Source organism: Phyllobates terribilis, unplaced genomic scaffold (assembly GCF_046119375.1).
Source record: "Phyllobates terribilis strain yellow unplaced genomic scaffold, ASM4611937v1 Scaffold_10__3_contigs__length_209671492, whole genome shotgun sequence".
NCBI classification, from domain to species: domain Eukaryota; kingdom Metazoa; phylum Chordata; class Amphibia; order Anura; family Dendrobatidae; genus Phyllobates; species Phyllobates terribilis.
Window position 1 is genome coordinate 26,532,079 of NW_027362770.1, and position 19,958 is coordinate 26,552,036.

Consider the following 19,958-nt stretch of genomic DNA (forward strand, 5'->3'; position numbering starts at 1 on the left):
TGGCCACCATCGAGTACTGCACATCAGCTTCTATACACAATGTAGTGACCCCCACCGAGTACTGCCCATCAGCTTCTCTGCACAATGTAGTGACCACCACCAAGTACTGCACATCAGCTTCTATACACAATGTAGTGACCACCACCGAGTACTGCACATCAGCTTCTACACACAATGTAGTGGCCACCACCGAGTACTGCACTTCAGCTTCTATACACAGTATAGTGACCACCACTGAGTACTGCACATCAGCTACTACACACATTGTAGTGGCCACCACCGAGTACTGCACATCAGCTTCTATACAAAATGTAGTGACCACCACCGAGTACTGCACATCAGCTTCTATACACAATGTAGTGACCACCACCGAGTACTGCACATTAGTTTCTATCCACAGTATAGTGGCCACCATCGAGTACTGCATCTTAGCTTCTATCCACAGTGTAGTGACCACCACCGTGTTCTGCACATTAGCTTCTGCACATAGTGTAGTGGCCACCACCGAGTACTGCACATCAGCTTGTATACAGAATGTAATGACCGCCATCGAGTACTGCTCATCAGCTTCTATACACAGTGTAGTGACCACCACCGAGTACTGCACTTCAGCTTCTATCCACAGTATAGTGGCCACAACCGAGTACTGCACATCAGCTTCTTTACACAGTGTAGTGACCACCACTGAGTGCTGCACATCAGCTTCTATACACAATGTAGTGGCCACCACCGAGTACTGCACTTCAGCTTCTATACACAGTATAGTGACCACCACTGAGTACTGCACATCAGCTACTACACACATTGTAGTGGCCACCACCGAGTACTGCACATCAGCTTCTATAAAAAATGTAGTGACCACCACCGAGTACTGCACATCAGCTTCTATACACAATGTAGTGACCACCACCGAGTACTGCACATTAGTTTCTATCCACAGTATAGTGGCCACCATCGAGTACTGCATCTTAGCTTCTATCCACAGTGTAGTAACCACCACCGTGTTCTGCACATCAGCTTCTGCACATAGTGTAGTGGCCACCACCGAGTACTGCACATCAGCTTCTATACAGAATGTAATGACCGCCATCGAGTACTGCTCATCAGCTTCTATACACAGTGTAGTGACCACCACCGAGTACTGCACTTCAGCTTCTATCCACAGTATAGTGGCCACAACCGAGTACTGCACATCAGCTTCTATACACAGTGTAGTGGCCACCATCGAGTACTGCACATCAGCTTCTATACACAATGTAGTGACCACCACCGAGTACTGCACATCAGCTTCTATGCACAATATAGTGACAACCACCGAGTACTGCACATCAGCTTCTATACACAATGTAGTGACCACCACCGAGTACTGCACATCAGCTTCTATACACAATGTAGTGGCCACCACCGAGTACTGCACTTCAGCTTCTATACACAGTATAGTGACCACCACTGAGTGCTGCACATCAGCTACTACACACATTGTAGTGGCCACCACCGAGTACTGCACATCAGCTTCTATACAAAATGTAGTGACCACCACCGAGAACTGCACATCAGCTTCTATACACAATGTAGTGACCACCACCGAGTACTGCACATTAGTTTCTATCAACAGTATAGTGGCCACCATCGAGTACTGCATCTTAGCTTCTATCCACAGTGTAGTGACCACCACCGTGTTCTGCACAACAGTTTCTATATACACTGTAGTGACCACCACCGAGTACTGCACATCAGCTTCTATACACAATGTAATGACCACCACCGAGTACTGCTCATCAGCTTCTATACACAGTGTAGTGACCACCACGAAGTACTGCACATCAGCTTCTATCCACAGTATAGTGGCAACCATCGAGTACTGCATCTCAGCTTCTATCCACTGTGTAGTGACCTCTGCTGAGTACTGCACATCAGCTTCTATACACAGTGTAGTGGCCACCACCGAGTACTGCACATCAGCTTCTACACACAGTGTAGTGGCCTCTGCTGAGTACTGCGCATCAGCTTCTATACACAATGAGGTGACCACCACAGAGTACGGCACATCAGCCTCTATACACAGTGTAGTGGCCACCACCGAGTACTGCACATCAGCTTCTCTACACAATGTAGTGACCACCACCGAGTACTGCACATCAGCTTCTACACACAGTGTAGTGGCCTCTGCTGAGTACTGCACATCAGCTTCTATACACAGTGTAGTGACCACCACCGAGTACTGCACATCAGCTTCTGCACATAGTGTAGTGGCCACCACCGAGTACTGCACATCAGCTTCTATACAGAATGTAATGACCGCCATCGAGTACTGCTCATCAGCTTCTATACACAGTGTAGTGACCACCACCGAGTACTGCACTTCAGCTTCTATCCACAGTATAGTGGCCACAACCGAGTACTGCACATCAGCTTCTATACACAGTGTAGTGGCCACCATCGAGTACTGCACATCAGCTTCTATACACAATGTAGTGACCCCCACCGAGTACTGCCCATCAGCTTCTATGCACAATGTAGTGACCACCACCGAGTACTGCACATCAGCTTCTATACACAATGTAGTGACCACCACCGAGTACTGCACATCAGCTTCTACACACAATGTAGTGGCCACCACCGAGTACTGCACTTCAGCTTCTATACACAGTATAGTGACCACCACTGAGTACTGCACATCAGCTACTACACACATTGTAGTGGCCACCACCGAGTACTGCACATCAGCTTCTATACAAAATGTAGTGACCACCACCGAGTACTGCACATCAGCTTCTATACACAATGTAGTGACCACCACCGAGTACTGCACATTAGTTTCTATCCACAGTATAGTGGCCACCATCGAGTACTGCATCTTAGCTTCTATCCACAGTGTAGTGACCACCACCGTGTTCTGCACATCAGCTTCTGCACATAGTGTAGTGGCCACCACCGAGTACTGCACATCAGCTTCTATACAGAATGTAATGACCGCCATCGAGTACTGCTCATCAGCTTCTATACACAGTGTAGTGACCACCACCGAGTACTGCACTTCAGCTTCTATCCACAGTATAGTGGCCACAACCGAGTACTGCACATCAGCTTCTATACACAGTGTAGTGGCCACCATCGAGTACTGCACATCAGCTTCTATACACAATGTAGTGACCACCACCGAGTACTGCACATCAGCTTCTATGCACAATGTAGTGACCACCACCGAGTACTGCACATCAGCTTCTATACACAATGTAGTGACCACCACCGAGTACTGCACATCAGCTTCTATACACAATGTAGTGGCCACCATCGAGTACTGCATCTTAGCTTCTATCCACAGTGTAGTGACCACCACCGTGTTTTGCACAACTGTTTCTATATACAGTGTAGTGACCACCACCGTGTACTGCACATCAGCTTCTATACACAGAGTAGTGGCCACTGCTGAGTACTGCACATCAGCTTCTATACACAGTGCAGTGGCCACCACCGAGTACTGCACATCAGCTTCTATACACAATGTAATGACCGCCACCGAGTACTGCTCATCAGCTTCTATACACAGTGTAGTGACCACCACGGAGTACTGGACATCAGCTTCTATCCACAGTATAGTGGCCACCACCGAGTACTGCACATCAGCTTCTATACACAGTATAGTGGCCACCACCGAGTACTGCATCTCAGCTTCCATCCACAGTGTAGTGACCACCACCGTGTACTGCACATCAGCTTCTATACATAGTGTAGTGACCACTGCTGAGTACTGCACATCAGCTTCTACACACAGTGTAGTGGCCACCACCGAGTACTGCACATCAGCTTCTACACACAGTGTAGTGGCCACCACCGAGTACTGCACATCAGCTTCTATACACAATGTAGTGACAACCACTGAGTACTGCACATCAGCTTCTATACACAATGTAGCGACCACCACCGAGTACTGCACATCAGCTTCTATCCACAGTATAGTGGCCACCATCGAGTACTGCATCTCAGCTTCTATCCACAGTGTAGTGACCACCACCGTGTACTGCACATCAGCTTCTATACACAATGTAGTGACCACCACCGAGTACTGCACATTAGCTTCTATCCACAGTATAGTGGCCACCATCGAGTACTGCATCTCAGCTTCTATCCACAGTGTAGTGACCTCTGCTGAGTACTGCAAATCAGCTTCTATACACAGTGTAGTGGCCACCAACGAGTACTGCACGTCAGCTTCTATACACAATGTAGTGACCACCACTGAGTACTGCACATCAGCTTCTATCCACAATGTAGTGGCCACCACCGAGTACTGTACATCAGCTTCTATCCACAGTATAGTGGCCACCACCGAGTACTGCACATCAGCTTCTATACACAATGTAGTGGCCACCACCGAGTACTGCACATCAGCTTCTATCCACAATGTAGTGACCACCACCGAGTACTGCACATCAGCTTCTACTCACAGTGTATTGGCCACCACCGAGTACTGCACATCAGCTTCTACACACAATGTAGTGACCACCACCGAGTACTGCACATCAGCTTCTACACACAGTGTAGTGGCCTCTGCTGAGTACTGCACATCAGCTTCTATACACAGTGTAGTGACCACCACAGAGTGCTGCACATCAGCTTCTATGCACAGTATAGTGGCCACCACCGAGTACTGCACATCAGCTTCTACACACAGTGTAGTGGCCTCTGCTCAGTACTGCACATCAGCTTCTTTACACAGTGTAGTGGCCACCACCGAGTACTGCACATCAGCTTCTATACACAATATAGTGACCACCACCGAGTACTGCCCATCAGCTTCTATCCACAGTATAGTGGCCACCATCGAGTACTGCATCTCAGCTTCTATCCACTGTGTAGTGACCTCTGCTGAGTACTGCAAATCAGCTTCTATACACAGTGTAGTGGCCACCACCGAGTTCTGCACATCAGCTTCTACACACAGTGTAGTGGCCTCTGCTGAGTACTGCGCATCAGCTTCTATACACAATGAGGTGACCACCACCGAGTACGGCACATCAGCCTCTATACACAGTGTAGTGACCACCACAGAGTACTGCACATCAGGTTCTATGCACAGTATAGTGGCCACCACCGAGTACTGCACATCAGCTTCTACACACAGTGTAGTGGCCTCTGCTGAGTACTGCACATCAGCTTCTTTACACAGTGTAGTGACCACCACCGAGTACTGCACATCAGCTTCTACACACAGTGTAGTGGCCACCACTGAGTACTGCACATCAGCTTCTATACATAATGTAGTGACCACCACCGAGTCCTGCACATCAGCTTCTATCCACAGTATAGTGGCCACCACCATGTACTGCACATCAGCTTCTATACACAGTGTAGTGACCACTGCTGAGTACTCAACATCAGCTTCTACACACAGTGTAGTGGCCACCACCGAGTACTGCACATCAGCTTCTATACACAATGTAGTGACCACCACCGAGTACTGCACATCAGCTTCTATAAACAATGTAGTGACCAGCACCGAGTACTGCACATCAGCTTCTATACACAGTGTAGTGACCACCACCGAGTACTGCACATCAGCTTGTATCCACAGTATAGTGGCCACCACCGAGTACTGCACATCAGCTTCTATCCACAGTATAGTGGCCACCACCGAGTACTGCACATCAGGTTCTACACACAGTGTAGTGGCCTTTGCTGAGTACTGCACATCAGCTTCTATACACAGTGTAGTGACCACCACCGAGTACTGCACATCAGCTTCTATCCACAGTATAGTGGCCACCACCGAGTACTGCACATCAGCTTCTATCCACAGTATAGTGGCCACCACCGAGTACTGCACATCAGCTTCTACACACAGTGAAGTGGCCTCTGCTGAGTACTGCGCATCAGCTTCTATACACAATGAGGTGACCACCACCGAGTACGGCACATCAGCTTCTATACACAGTGTAGTGGCCACCACTGAGTACTGCACATCAGCTTCTATACACAATGAGGTGACCACCACCGAGTACGGCACATCAGCTTCTATACACAATGTAGTGGCCACCACTGAGTACTGCACATCAGCTTCTATACACAATGTAGTGGCCTCTGCTGAGTACTGCACATCAGCTTCTATACACAGTGTAGTGACCACCACCGAGTACGGCACATCAGCTTCTATACACAGTGTAGTGGCCACCACCGAGTACTGCACATCAGCGTACATCTAATGAGTAGCCGTCGCTGCCGAGTACTGAACAACTGTAACATAGTAGATTAATGACGGTCAACATGCCATATTGGACCTTACATGCTGCCATGTGGGTCTTTATGAAACATGTCTACACTCCATAATGAGTCAGGGCTGAGTCAGGAGGTTTGCACACACATATACAGTATATCGTTTTCTTACAGAGCTCTATTCCACCTTGTTCTCATGACATGGTAAAGAAACAGATATGGATGGGAAAATCACTATTCTGGGGAATATAGTTGCACCATTAAAAACTTTCCATCCTCTCATAGCCACGTATGAAGGCTGATAGTTGAGCTAAATTATCGAATATATCTTTGTAAGGGAATAGAGATTTTCCAGAAAGATAAGAGCCCAGTGTGCATGCCAAAATGGCATTACATACAAAGCGCTAAGCTTCTTATCTGCCATCCAATAGTCCAGATGTTAAAGCCACACTAATTTGTCCTGAACACTAGGAGTCTGTGAAGATGTATTAGCATGCAGAGGAGCACACAGCACTGGATGACGTCTGCCGCACACTTCTGTGCCATATTCTTTTTTTTTCCTTTAGGTAATCCAATTTACTCTCACAACTCAAACTGATAGGACAAATGGCTTCCTACGAAAATGATCCGAGAGAGACCGTGTTTTATAGAGAAAATAGGGTGTGATCCCCATTAGTGGACAGGCGTCAAAGCTAACATTCAGCACTGCATTCATCAGTCCGTTCAGCACTGCATTCATCAGTCCGTTCAGCACTGCATTCATCAGTCCGTTCAGCACTGCATTCATCAGTCCGTTCAGCACTGCATTCATCACTCCACTCAGCACTGCATTCATCGCTCCGTTCAGCACTGCATTCATCGCTCCGCTCAGCACTGCATTCATCGCTCCGCTCAGCACGGCATTCATCAGTCCGTTCAGCACTGCATTCATCACTCCGTTCAGCACTGCATTCATCACTCCGTTCAGCACTGCATTCATCACTCCGTTCAGCACTGCATTCATCAGTCCGTTCAGCACTGCATTCATCGCTCCGTTCAGCACTGCATTCATCACTCTGCTCAGCACTGCATTCATCGCTCCGCTCAGCACTGCATTCATCGCTCCGTTCAGCACTGCATTCATCGCTCCGCTCAGCACTGCATTCATCGCTCCGTTCAGCACTGCATTCATCAGTCCGTTCAGCACTGCATTCATCAGTCCGCTCAGCACTGCATTCATCGTTCCGCTCAGCACTGCATTCATCGCTCCGTTCAGCACTGCATTCATCGCTCCGTTCAGCACTGCATTCATCAGTCCGCTCAGCACTGCATTCATCGCTCCGCTCAGCACTGCATTCATCGCTCCGTTCAGCACTGCATTCATCGCTCCGTTCAGCACTGCATTCATCAGTCCGTTCAGCACTGCATTCATCAGTCCGTTCAGCACTGCATTCATCGCTCCGCTCAGCACTGCATTCATCGCTCCGTTCAGCACTGCATTCATCGCTCCGCTCAGCACTGCATTCATCGCTCCGTTCAGCACTGCATTCATCGCTCCGCTCAGCACTGCATTCATCGCTCCGTTCAGCACTGCATTCATCAGTCCGTTCAGCACTGCATTCATCAGTCCGTTCAGCACTGCATTCATCGCTCCGCTCAGCACTGCATTCATCGCTCCGTTCAGCACTGCATTCATCGCTCCGCTCAGCACTGCATTCATCGCTCCGTTCAGCACTGCATTCATCAGTCCGTTCAGCACTGCATTCATCAGTCCGTTCAGCACTGCATTCATCACTCCATTCAGCACTGCATTCATCGCTCCGTTCAGCACTGCATTCATCAGTCCGTTCAGCACTGCATTCATCGCTCCGTTCAGCACTGCATTCATCAGTCCGTTCAGCACTGCATTCATCAGTCCGTTCAGCACTGCATTCATCAGTCCGTTCAGCACTGCATTCATCAGTCCGCTCAGCACTGCATTCATCACTCCGTTCAGCACTGCATTCATCAGTCCGCTCAGCACTGCATTCATCACTTCACTCAGCACTGCATTCATCAGTCCGCTCAGCACTGCATTCATCAGCTGGCTCAGCACTGCATTCATCGCTCCGTTCAGCACTGCATTCATCACTCCGCTCAGCACTGCATTCATCACTCCATTCAGCACTGCATTCATCAGCTGGCTCAGCACTGCATTCATCAGTCCGTTCAGCACTGCATTCATCACTCCGCTCAGCACTGCATTCATCACTCCGCTCAGCACTGCATTCATCAGTCCGCTCAGCACTGCATTCATCACTCCGCTCAGCACTGCATTCATCACTCCGTTCAACACTGCATTCATCAGCTGGCTCAGCACTGCATTCATCACTCCGCTCAGCACTGCATTCATCACTCCGTTCAGCACTGCATGCATCACTCCGCTCAGCACTGCATTCATCGCTCCGCTCAGCACTGCATTCATCGCTCCGCTCAGCACTGCATTCATCAGTCCACTCAGCACTGCATTCATCAGTCCACTCAGCACTGCATTCATCAGTCCGCTCAGCACTGCATTCATCAGTCCGTTCAGCACTGCATTCATCAGTCCACTCAGCACTGCATTCATCACTCCGTTCAGCACTGCATTCATCGCTCCGCTCAGCACTGCATTCATCGCTCCGCTCAGCACTGCATTCATCAGTCCGCTCAGCACTGCATTCATCAGCCGGCTCAGCACTGCATTCATCGCTCCGCTCAGCACTGCATTCATCGCTCCGTTCAGCACTGCATTCATCAGCTGGCTCAGCACTGCATTCATCGCTCCATTCAGCACTGCATTCATCACTCCGCTCAGCACTGCATTCATCACTCCGTTCAGCACTGCATTCATCAGCTGGCTCAGCACTGCATTCATCAGTCCGTTCAGCACTGCATTCATCACTCCGCTCAGCACTGCATTCATCACTCCGTTCAGCACTGCATTCATCAGTCTGCTCAGCACTGCATTCATCACTCCGCTCAGCACTGCATTCATCACTCCGTTCAGCACTGCATTCATCAGCTGGCTCAGCACTGCATTCATCGCTCCGTTCAGCACTGCATTCATCACTCCGCTCAGCACTGCATTCATCACTCCATTCAGCACTGCATTCATCACTCCGCTCAGCACTGCATTCATCGCTCCGCTCAGCACTGCATTCATCGCTCCGCTCAGCACTGCATTCATCAGTCCACTCAGCACTGCATTCATCAGTCCACTCAGCACTGCATTCATCAGTCCGCTCAGCACTGCATTCATCAGTCCGTTCAGCACTGCATTCATCAGTCCACTCAGCACTGCATTCATCACTCCGTTCAGCACTGCATTCATCGCTCCGCTCAGCACTGCATTCATCAGTCCGCTCAGCACTGCATTCATCAGCCGGCTCAGCACTGCATTCATCGCTCCGCTCAGCACTGCATTCATCACTCCGTTCAGCACTGCATTCATCAGCCGGCTCAGCACTGCATTCATCGCTCCGCTCAGCACTGCATTCATCACTCCGTTCAGCACTGCATTCATCAGTCCGTTCAGCACTGCATTCATCACTCCGCTCAGCACTGCATTCATCACTCCGTTCAGCACTGCATGCATCACTCCGCTCAGCACTGCATTCATCGCTCCGCTCAGCACTGCATTCATCGCTCCGCTCAGCACTGCATTCATCAGTCCACTCAGCACTGCATTCATCAGTCCACTCAGCACTGCATTCATCAGTCCGCTCAGCACTGCATTCATCAGTCCGTTCAGCACTGCATTCATCAGTCCACTCAGCACTGCATTCATCACTCCGTTCAGCACTGCATTCATCGCTCCGCTCAGCACTGCATTCATCAGTCCGCTCAGCACTGCATTCATCAGCCGGCTCAGCACTGCATTCATCGCTCCGCTCAGCACTGCATTCATCACTCCGTTCAGCACTGCATTCATCAGCTGGCTCAGCACTGCATTCATCGCTCCATTCAGCACTGCATTCATCACTCCGCTCAGCACTGCATTCATCACTCCGTTCAGCACTGCATTCATCAGTCCGTTCAGCACTGCATTCATCACTCCGCTCAGCACTGCATTCATCACTCCGTTCAGCACTGCATTCATCAGTCCGCTCAGCACTGCATTCATCACTCCGCTCAGCACTGCATTCATCACTCCGTTCAGCACTGCATTCATCAGCTGGCTCAGCACTGCATTCATCGCTCCGTTCAGCACTGCATTCATCACTCCGCTCAGCACTGCATTCATCACTCCATTCAGCACTGCATTCATCACTCCGCTCAGCACTGCATTCATCGCTCCGCTCAGCACTGCATTCATCGCTCCGCTCAGCACTGCATTCATCGCTCCGCTCAGCACTGCATTCATCAGTCCACTCAGCACTGCATTCATCAGTCCACTCAGCACTGCATTCATCAGTCCGCTCAGCACTGCATTCATCAGTCCGTTCAGCACTGCATTCATCAGTCCACTCAGCACTGCATTCATCACTCCGTTCAGCACTGCATTCATCGCTCCGCTCAGCACTGCATTCATCAGTCCGCTCAGCACTGCATTCATCAGCCGGCTCAGCACTGCATTCATCGCTCCGCTCAGCACTGCATTCATCACTCCGTTCAGCACTGCATTCATCAGCCGGCTCAGCACTGCATTCATCGCTCCGCTCAGCACTGCATTCATCACTCCGTTCAGCACTGCATTCATCAGTCCGTTCAGCACTGCATTCATCGCTCCGCTCAGCACTGCATTCATCAGTCCGCTCAGCACTGCATTCATCAGCCGGCTCAGCACTGCATTCATCGCTCCGCTCAGCACTGCATTCATCGCTCCGCTCAGCACTGTGGATCATGCAGGCGCTAGAATAGTGAGCCAAAGTAATAAATACAGTAATTACATTACATTAGTGATATGCAAATAATTCTACCCAATCTCCATTCATCTAATTATCCGAAGAATGATTTTTATGACATCCCTGAGAAAAGTTGTAAAATTTTGATCAGTAGCGTCCAGATGTAATTTTATTTTGAAATCACAATGCAATTACCTAACTTGTCTTTTCACTGTTAGTCCATAAAAGAAAGGAATGTTAATCTCACTTTACTATTATCTTAATCGGGACAGCTTTAAAGGGGTTTTCAGCCACTCACCAGGGAATCTGGTTTTTGCAGTTCCATCTGAGAGCAGCATGATGTAGGGGAAGAGACCCTGATTGCATCATTGTGTCACGTACTGGGCTGCTTGGTGCAGTTTTGATAAAATCAGTTTTATTTGCGGCAGACATACAAGTTTTCTGACAGCTAAGCTCTGTATAATCCCGCCCACACCACTGATTGGCAGCTCTCTGCGTACACTGTGCATAGGCATAAATCAGTGGTCGGGCTGGGTTATACAGAGCTGTTTAATATGGAGGACTACATGGAAGCAGGTTTACTAATCCTCTAGTGCAGACCTGGGCACATGCAGCCCTTTGACTGTTCTGGTTGGGCCTGCGGACCGGGACAGCCAAAGGACTTTATGCAGTGGTGTACCGCATTACGAGGCCATCCTCCGACCCGCATATCACTTTCACTGTTGTCTACATCTTCAGGATGTAGATACTGGTGAATACAATGATGGAACAAGAAGCCATCAGCTCCATGTTTCATCATTGAGCCTGTGTGTCTGAGAGAGCAGCAGAGATGACGTCACTACACCATGCCAGCAGTGCCTCAGTACACAGTGCAGATCAGAGCTGCGGGGCAATGAGGTTAGAAGAGCAGTTGTGTTAAGTACATCACTCTGCGGGGTGAGGTGAGGGTTGACATAATACTGTGTGAGGGGGCTGTGTGGGGACATCATCCTTAATGAAGAGGCTGTGTGGGGAAATAATACAGTGTAAGGGGGCTGTGTCGGGACATCATTCTGAATGAAGGGGCTGTGTGCTTAAAGAATACAGTGTAAGGGGGCTGTGTGGGGACATCATTCTGAATGAAAAGGTTGTGTGGGGACATAATATTGTGCAAGAAAACTGTGTAGGGGAATAATACTGTGTAAAGGGGCAGTGTGAGGACATAATACTGTGTAAAGGGGCAGTGTGGGGATATCATCCTTAATGAAGAGGCTGTGTGGGGAAATAATACAGTGTAAGGGGGCTGTGAGGGGACATCATTCTGAATGAAGGGGCTGTGTGGTAAAAGAATACAGTGTAAGGGGGCTGTGTGGGGACATCATCCTTAATGAAGCGGCTGTGTGGGGAAATAATACAGTGTAAGGGGGCTGTGAGGGGACATCATTCTGAATGAAGGGGCTGTGTGGTAAAAGAATACAGTGTAAGGGGGCTGTGTGGGGACATCATTCTGAATGAAGAGGCTGTGTGGGGAAATAATACAGTGTAAGGGGGCTGTGTGGGGACATCATCCTTAATGAAGAGGCTGTGTGGGGAAATAATACAGTGTAAGGGGGCTGTGTCGGGACATCATTCTGAATGAAGGGGCTGTGTGCTTAAAGAATACAGTGTAAGGGGGCTGTGTGGGGACATCATTCTGAATGAAAAGGTTGTGTGGGGACATAATATTGTGCAAGAAAACTGTGTAGGGGAATAATACTGTGTAAAGGGGCAGTGTGAGGACATAATACTGTGTAAAGGGGCAGTGTGGGGATATCATCCTTAATGAAGAGGCTGTGTGGGGAAATAATACAGTGTAAGGGGGCTGTGAGGGGACATCATTCTGAATGAAGGGGCTGTGTGGTAAAAGAATACAGTGTAAGGGGGCTGTGTGGGGACATCATTCTGAATGAAAAGGTTGTGTGGGGACATAATATTGTGCAAGAAAATTGTGCAGGGGAATAATACTGTGTAAAGGGGCAGTGTGAGGACATAATACTGTGTAAGTGGCTGTGTCGGGACATAATACTGTGTAAGTGGCTGTGTGGGGACATAATACTGTGTAAGGGAGCTGTGTAGTAATATTCTGCATGGGGGGCTGTGGGGACATAATACTGTTTAGTGAAGGTGTGTGGGGAAATCATACTGTGTAGGGGTATTTTGTGGGGACATTATACTGTTTGAAGTGTTGTGTGGAAACATCGTACTATGTGGGGACATCATACTGTCTTTAGGGCTGTGGATCATCATACTGTATAGGCAGCTGTTGCTCAAAATACAAGGGCTGAATGGAGCAGTGTGATTTACTGATTTAAAAGAACTACTCCAGCATTTTTTTTACTGCACCGCTGGAGTGGTGCTTTAAAAGTAAGTCCCTTGCCTCTTGTCTGATACTCACTTTTCAATACAAGTCTATGAGAACCTTGTTCTGGCTGTCAGTCTTCTATTGAGCTCTTGTGACGTAGCTTCTGACTTCTGGCCAGTCATAAGCTACTGTCAAAAGATGGCGCTGCAGGTCCGGTGTAGTTGCCGGAAGGTGAGTATATGACCGGGGGGACAGGGGGCTTAAATTTAAAACGCCACTCCGGTGCTGAAAAATACAAACAAACGCTGGAGTGGTGCTTAAATAAACTTCATAAAAAGCAGTAAATGACATGGTTTTGATTACCTGGTACAGGTAAGAACACAGGTTACAATAAGCCCTATCCTAACATGTATTAACAGTAGCAGCGAATCAGCAGACTTAATTCTGTTCAATATTCAATGAGGAAAATTAATATAGAACAATAATAATAAGCAGAACCAGTTAGTTTGGCCCTCCACAACAATCACAGCAACTCATGTGGCCCCTTGGGAAAATTATTTGCCCACCCCTGCCCTAGTGATAATCTCCTGCTGACAAAACAGTGATTTTATCAAACTACAGCAAGCAGCCCAGTAAGTGACACATCACTGGAATCAGGGTCTCTGCTGCTCTCTGGTGACAAAGACCTTTTAGTATCGGTTGGTAAGCAGCAGTGGTGACATCACATCTACACATACGTGTCTGTTATCACGCCCCTGTTCTACCCAATAGTTATGGGGAAGGCTAGGACTACACGGTGGCTTTGGCAGCAGCACAGATTGTGCAGGCAGAGCTCTCTATGTGCTGCTGCTACATTGCAGGTGAATGGGGTCCCACTGAGACCCCTAATGTACTGCAACCACATTAAGACAGTCACCAAAAATCTTACTGTATCCAAGTTTTTAGGTTTTAGAGATATGGGCCTTTTATGTGCTGCTATATTTGATGTACACATACATTGTAAACTTCATCACAGCTTTGGTAAAACACTGTTACAATCTCTGAATAGAGAAATGGATGAAATGGATGACAACCAATACATATTTGATATAACCTGTGCTACATAAAGAGTGAAAAAGTATGTCACATAGGAACCGAGAAAGTATAATAACGGTATAGAACAATAAATGTGTGCGGTACAGTAAGTTCTATGCATGTTGTATGGCGGTTACTTACAGCTTACCTGATGATGGTCCAGGAAGCCATCATGAAAGCCTGCAGAGATACAGCCAGGCACCTCTGTACTTAGCTCTTATGCCCCGTAACAGTCATTGACTTACCATCATAATTTACAATAATGATAGCGAGCATGTAATCCTTCCCCAACATCTTTTGTGATCCAAGGATTCGGACACAACGGGCTGAGGGTGTGTGACCTCCACAATAACCCAATGAATGTGATGTCGATGATCAAGCCTGAAAGTGAGATGTCATGTGGGCGCTCCTTCCCAGATCAGCCAGCGAAGAGAGCCGAAAAGTCAGCACCCATTTGTGTGATGTGTGAACAGCAGGCAGTGTGCTGGCAGAGGGAAGCAGGAATGCAATGGGAAGCCTGGGAGGAGAGGCAGGAGGCAGATCCTAGTGGATGTAGCATTGGAGGTGGAGCTGTCCAGTGCTGATGAATGATGCTCCAGGGCTGTAGGACACAATGCTTCAACCTGCAACACTCCAGCTGCGCTGTCTCTCCTGTAGAGAGGAAAGCATCAAATATTTACAGTCCATGCTATATCTTATAGAGTAAGTCATACAAATCCTAATAATCAACCCCCTTCCCTATGTCGGAAATAGGGACGTCCTTCCATGGGAAATGCTCTATATTTAGAAGCCTGAAGTCTCACCTGCAGGATCCCCAGGGTGACCAAGGCGGCTAGCACTAAAAGCTGGAGCTGACTGATGGAATGACTGTGCAGCCGTGCAGGAGATAGGAAAAACCATGACTGTGGTAATATATTCCACCAGGCTGCTTGCTCCAGTGTAAACTCACCGCGTATGCTGGAAATATAGGCTATCGGAACCCTCAATCACCAGAAAGCCTTCATCATTCTGTACAAGTGGTTGTTTACCAGCCATAACATTTTGGTTGTTGGGTCACCAAAATAATTACTGTACTTAAAAATTAATTAATTAATGTTTTTAATACCCTTTTTAAGGATTGTTTTTTAAGAGTACTTATCATTTAAAATAGGGAAAATATATATATTCTTGTACCGTGTAGATAGAAAAATATTTAGATTTGAGAGTCCTCAGTGGTTGATACCTTTTGTAATGCACACGCCCGGGCTGAGCGGCGTGTGCGTGTGATTCCACTGGACCGTGCCGGAGAGTGAATGCCTGGAGGGGCGTAACTAGGTATTCACCCGATCCGACCAGGGTCGCACGACGGCATACGACGCCAGTGCACCAAGGAGGAACCGAGCAGAGGGACCAGGTGCTACTCCAGGACAGACCCCGGACACGGCTGTTGACCCACACAGGGGAATACAGGAACAGGTAGGTTAGGCTGGCACACAGACTGCTGGGTATAGGCAGACACGGCTGGTATGCAGGCTGGCGGATGCTGGTAAGCACCACTGGTATGCAGGCAGGGAGGTACTGGCAGGTACGACAGGTTGGAGCACCGAGTGGATAGGACCCAGTACAGACTGGGACTCAGGAACAGAACCGCAGATGCGGTGGACAAACACAGCAGAGTGAGGCCGCCCAGATCGGCGAGCAAGAGCAGAACAAGACGAGACCGCGTGGAGCGGTGAGCGAGAGAAGAGCAGGACAAGGCCGCCTGGAGCGGTGAGCGAGAGAGGAGCAGGACGAGACTGCCGAAGCAGCGAGCAAAGGGTCAGAGCAGGACGAGACTGCCGGAGCAGCGAGCAAAGGGTCAGAGCAGAGCGAGACTGCCGGAGCAGCGAGCAAAGGGTCAGAGCAGAGCGAGACTGCCGGAGCAGCGAGCAAAGGGTCAGAGCAGAGCGAGACTGCCGGAGCAGTGAGCAAAGGGTCAGAGCAGAGCGAGACTGCCGGAGCGGTGAGCAAGGCAGAGCAGAGCGGAAACCGCAAGAGCGGTGAGCAAGGCAGAGCAGAGCGGAAACCACAAGAGCGGTGAGCAAGGCAGAGCAGAGCGGAAACCGCAAGAGCTGTGAGCAAGGCAGAGCAGAGCGGAAACCGCAAGAGCGGTGAGCAAGGCAGAGCAGAGCAGAAACCGCAAGAGCGGTGAGCAAGGCAGAGCAGAGCGGAAACCGCAAGAGCGGTGAGCAAGGCAGAGCAGAGCGGAAACCGCAAGAGTGGTGAGCAGGGCAGAGCAGAGACCGAAAGAGCGGTGAGTAAAGCAGCACAAGGGACAGGGCTCTGTTCACACGGAACAGACAGGAAGGGAAAGGCAGAACCAGATACACAATCGATACTTGCAATGAAGTAGCGAGTGAACTCTAAACTCACAAACAGAAGTACAGCGACAACGAGAAGGAGTTAGGTGCAGGTTCAGACTCTGCAGAAAAAGGGAAGGTACGGACATAGAGAAAAACAGGAGACAGGTTAGGAGACAGTTCAGACAGGAACTGTTACTGCGACAAATACAGGAACGAGCCAAGGTAAAGCCAAGTGCTGGTTCAGACAAAGAAGAAGAAAGGGAAGGTATGGACACAGAGAAAAACAGGAAGCAGGTTAGGAGACAGTTCAGACAGGAACTGTTACTGAAGCGAGATACAGGAGCGAGTCTGGGTATGCGGCCCCCAGAGGGCAAGATGAACAGGCAAAGAGCGTGTTCACATGGGCCTGGAAATACAGCCTCCAGGAAAGGCAGCAGGCAAGAGAACACAGACAGGACTCAGTTCAGACACGGGAACTGATACCGCAAGGCAGGAAACAGACAGGACATGGCACGTCAGCGACCAGAAGCCAACTGACAGAACACAATGCTCAGGCAAGGGTTCCAGGAAAGAGCTGGGTTAAATACCAGGTGACAGACAGCAATAGGCTGAGGACGCACAAGGGGTGTGACCGCAGCAGCTACAAGAAGCAGGAAGTGATCGGGCGCCGCCCTTAAGCAGAAGAAACAGAGGCAAGTAGACAGCATGGAGGAAAGCCAGAGTGATAGTCTGGACTGGAAATCAAGTGCGCGCTCTTGCACAGTGGGAGATGGACCACTATGCAAGGATGCCACCAGGTATGTTACAGTACCCCCACCCCTTACGCCCCCTCTTCTTCAGTCCTGCCAGAATCTTCCGCAGGGAATTTGAGGGCCAATCCTTCTCTTCAAGGAGATTACTTCTACTGTCCACAGGAAGAGACAAAACTGGTCTCATCTGGGTAGCTAGGATGCTACCTCCTATCCAGCCATCCTCAGCAACAGACGAAACGGGTGGAGTACCAGGAACAGCACACAAGGAAGTCTCTCTCCACTTATCAGGTAGCATCCCAGAGGGTTCAGGAGACAACTGGAAGTCCTCCGCCGGGTTGGAGGGGTGCAGAGACTCGGGGGTAACCTCTGCTTCGGAGTACACTAGGTCGGACTCACTGGAAGAAGCGGGCGAGGTATCAGGTACCGAGTATAGGAGAGTCTCTGTCCATTCGCTATCAGGTAGCACCCCGAAGGGTTCAGGAGACAACTGGAGGTCCTCCGCCTGGTCGGAGGGGTGTAGAGACTCAGGAATAACCTCTGCTTCGGAGTACACTAGGTCGAACTCACTGGAAGAAGCGGGCGAGGTATCAGGTACAGAGTATAGGGAAGACTCTGTCCATTCGCTACCAGGTAGCACCCCGAAAAGTTCTGGAGACAACTGGAGGTCCTCTGTCTGGTCGGAGGGGTTTAGAGACTCGGGGTTAACTACCGCTTTGAGGTACCCATTGTCAGGCTCACAGGACGGAGCGGACGAAGTATCGGGTACCAGGTGTAGGGAAGTCTCTCTCCATTTGTCATCAGGTGGTATCCCGGAGGATTCAGGAGGCAACAGGGGGTCCTCCGCCAGGTAGTAGAGATGCACAGACTCGGAGGTAATCACTGCTTCAGAGTACCCTTGGACAGGCTCACCGGTTAAAGTGGGTGACGCATCAGATACCGGGTGCAGGAAGTCCTCCTGTGTGGATTCTAGGTGGGCAGAAGTCTCTTCGGGCAGGAGAACTGGTGCGCTACCCACGCACATTACCCGTCGTGGCTGCTCCGGGATACTGGGAAGTGAAGCTTCAGCAGGGACTTCAAGGTTGGGATCAGGAGGTCTTTGGGAGGACAGACCCTGGCGTGACGGCTTGCCTCCACGCCTAGCACATCTGGACTGCCTCTTGAGGTTGGGAGAAGTATTCCGGAGAGCGTAGTCATCCTGTGTGGATTCTAGGTGGGCAGAAGTCTCTTCGGGCAGGAGGACTAGTGCGCTACCCACACACATTACCCAACGGGGCTGCTCCGAGTTATTGGGAAGTGAAGCTTCAGCAGGAGCCTCTGGATTAGGGTCATCAAAGACCATTAGAAAGGCCACCAGGAAGGCCATTATGTCCAGGACAATAGGATCCTGTGCGTCCCATAGGGGGGTGATCCATATCAAGGCATCACCCGCTAGGAAAGACATCATGAATCCCACCTTAGCCCGATCGGTGGGAAAACAAAGAGGGTAGAACTTGAAGTGTAGCATGCATTGCTTCACAAATGCACGACTCTGTCTTGGATCCCCATAATACCGTGGCGGATCGGCAGGAACGAGTGCTGATAGATCCATCTGGACGGGTGCGTAATTCGCCTGAAACTCAGCTGGTAGCAAAAAAAAAACAAAAACATTTCTTCTAAACCACGTATTCGCTGGAAAACGTGTCAGAGAGCGAAGGCCGTGGGGCTCAACGGGAACCATGGCCTGAGCATGCGGTAATGCACACGCCCGGGCTGAGTGGCGTTTGCGTGTATATGTAGTGATTCCACTGGACTGTGCCAGAGAGTGAATGCCTGGAGGGGCGTAACTAAGTATCCACCCGATCCGACCAGTGTCGCACGACGGCATACGATGCCAGTGCACCAAGAAGGAACCGAGCAGAGGGACCAGGTGCTACTCCAGGACAGACCCCGGACACGGCTGATGACCCACACAGGGGAATACAGGAACAGGTAGGTTAGGCTGGCACACAGACTGCTGGGTATAGGCAGACACGGCTGGTATGCAGGCTGGCGGATGCTGGTAAGCACGACTGGTATGCAGGCAGGGAGGTACTGGCAGGTACGACAGGTTGGAGCACCGAGTGGATAGGACCCAGTACAGACTGGGACTCAGGAACAGAACCGCAGATGCGGTGGACAAACACAGCAGAGTGAGGCCGCCCAGAGCGGCGAGCAAGAGCAGAACAAGACGAGACCACCTGGAGCGGTGAGCGAGAGAAGAGCAGGACAAGGTCGCCTGGAGCGGTGAGCGAGAGAGGAGCAGAACAAGACTGCCGAAGCAGCGAGCAAAGGGTCAGAGCAGGACGAGACTGCCGGAGCAGCGAGCAAAGGGTCAGAGCAGAGCGAGACTGCCGGAGCGGTGAGCAAGGCAGAGCAGAGCGGAAACCGCAAGAGCGGTGAGCAAGGCAGAGCAGAG

At 49.9% G+C, this 19,958-nt stretch overlaps 1 protein-coding gene across 1 annotated transcript in view; it reads right to left on the minus strand.

Moving 5' to 3' along the window:
* The window catches only part of APBB3 (amyloid beta precursor protein binding family B member 3), a 246,464-nt gene extending 231,166 nt beyond the window's left edge, over window positions 1-15,298 (minus strand). Inside the window, exons 1-2 of the mRNA XM_073650614.1 lie at window positions 15,255-15,298; window positions 14,697-15,102 (exon numbers count right to left, since the gene is read on the minus strand). Coding sequence (XP_073506715.1) covers window positions 14,697-14,745 — 49 coding nt within the window. The 5' untranslated portion in view covers window positions 14,746-15,102; window positions 15,255-15,298. The remainder of the gene's footprint in view (window positions 1-14,696; window positions 15,103-15,254) is intronic.
* Window positions 15,299-19,958: the final 4,660 nt, after the last annotated feature.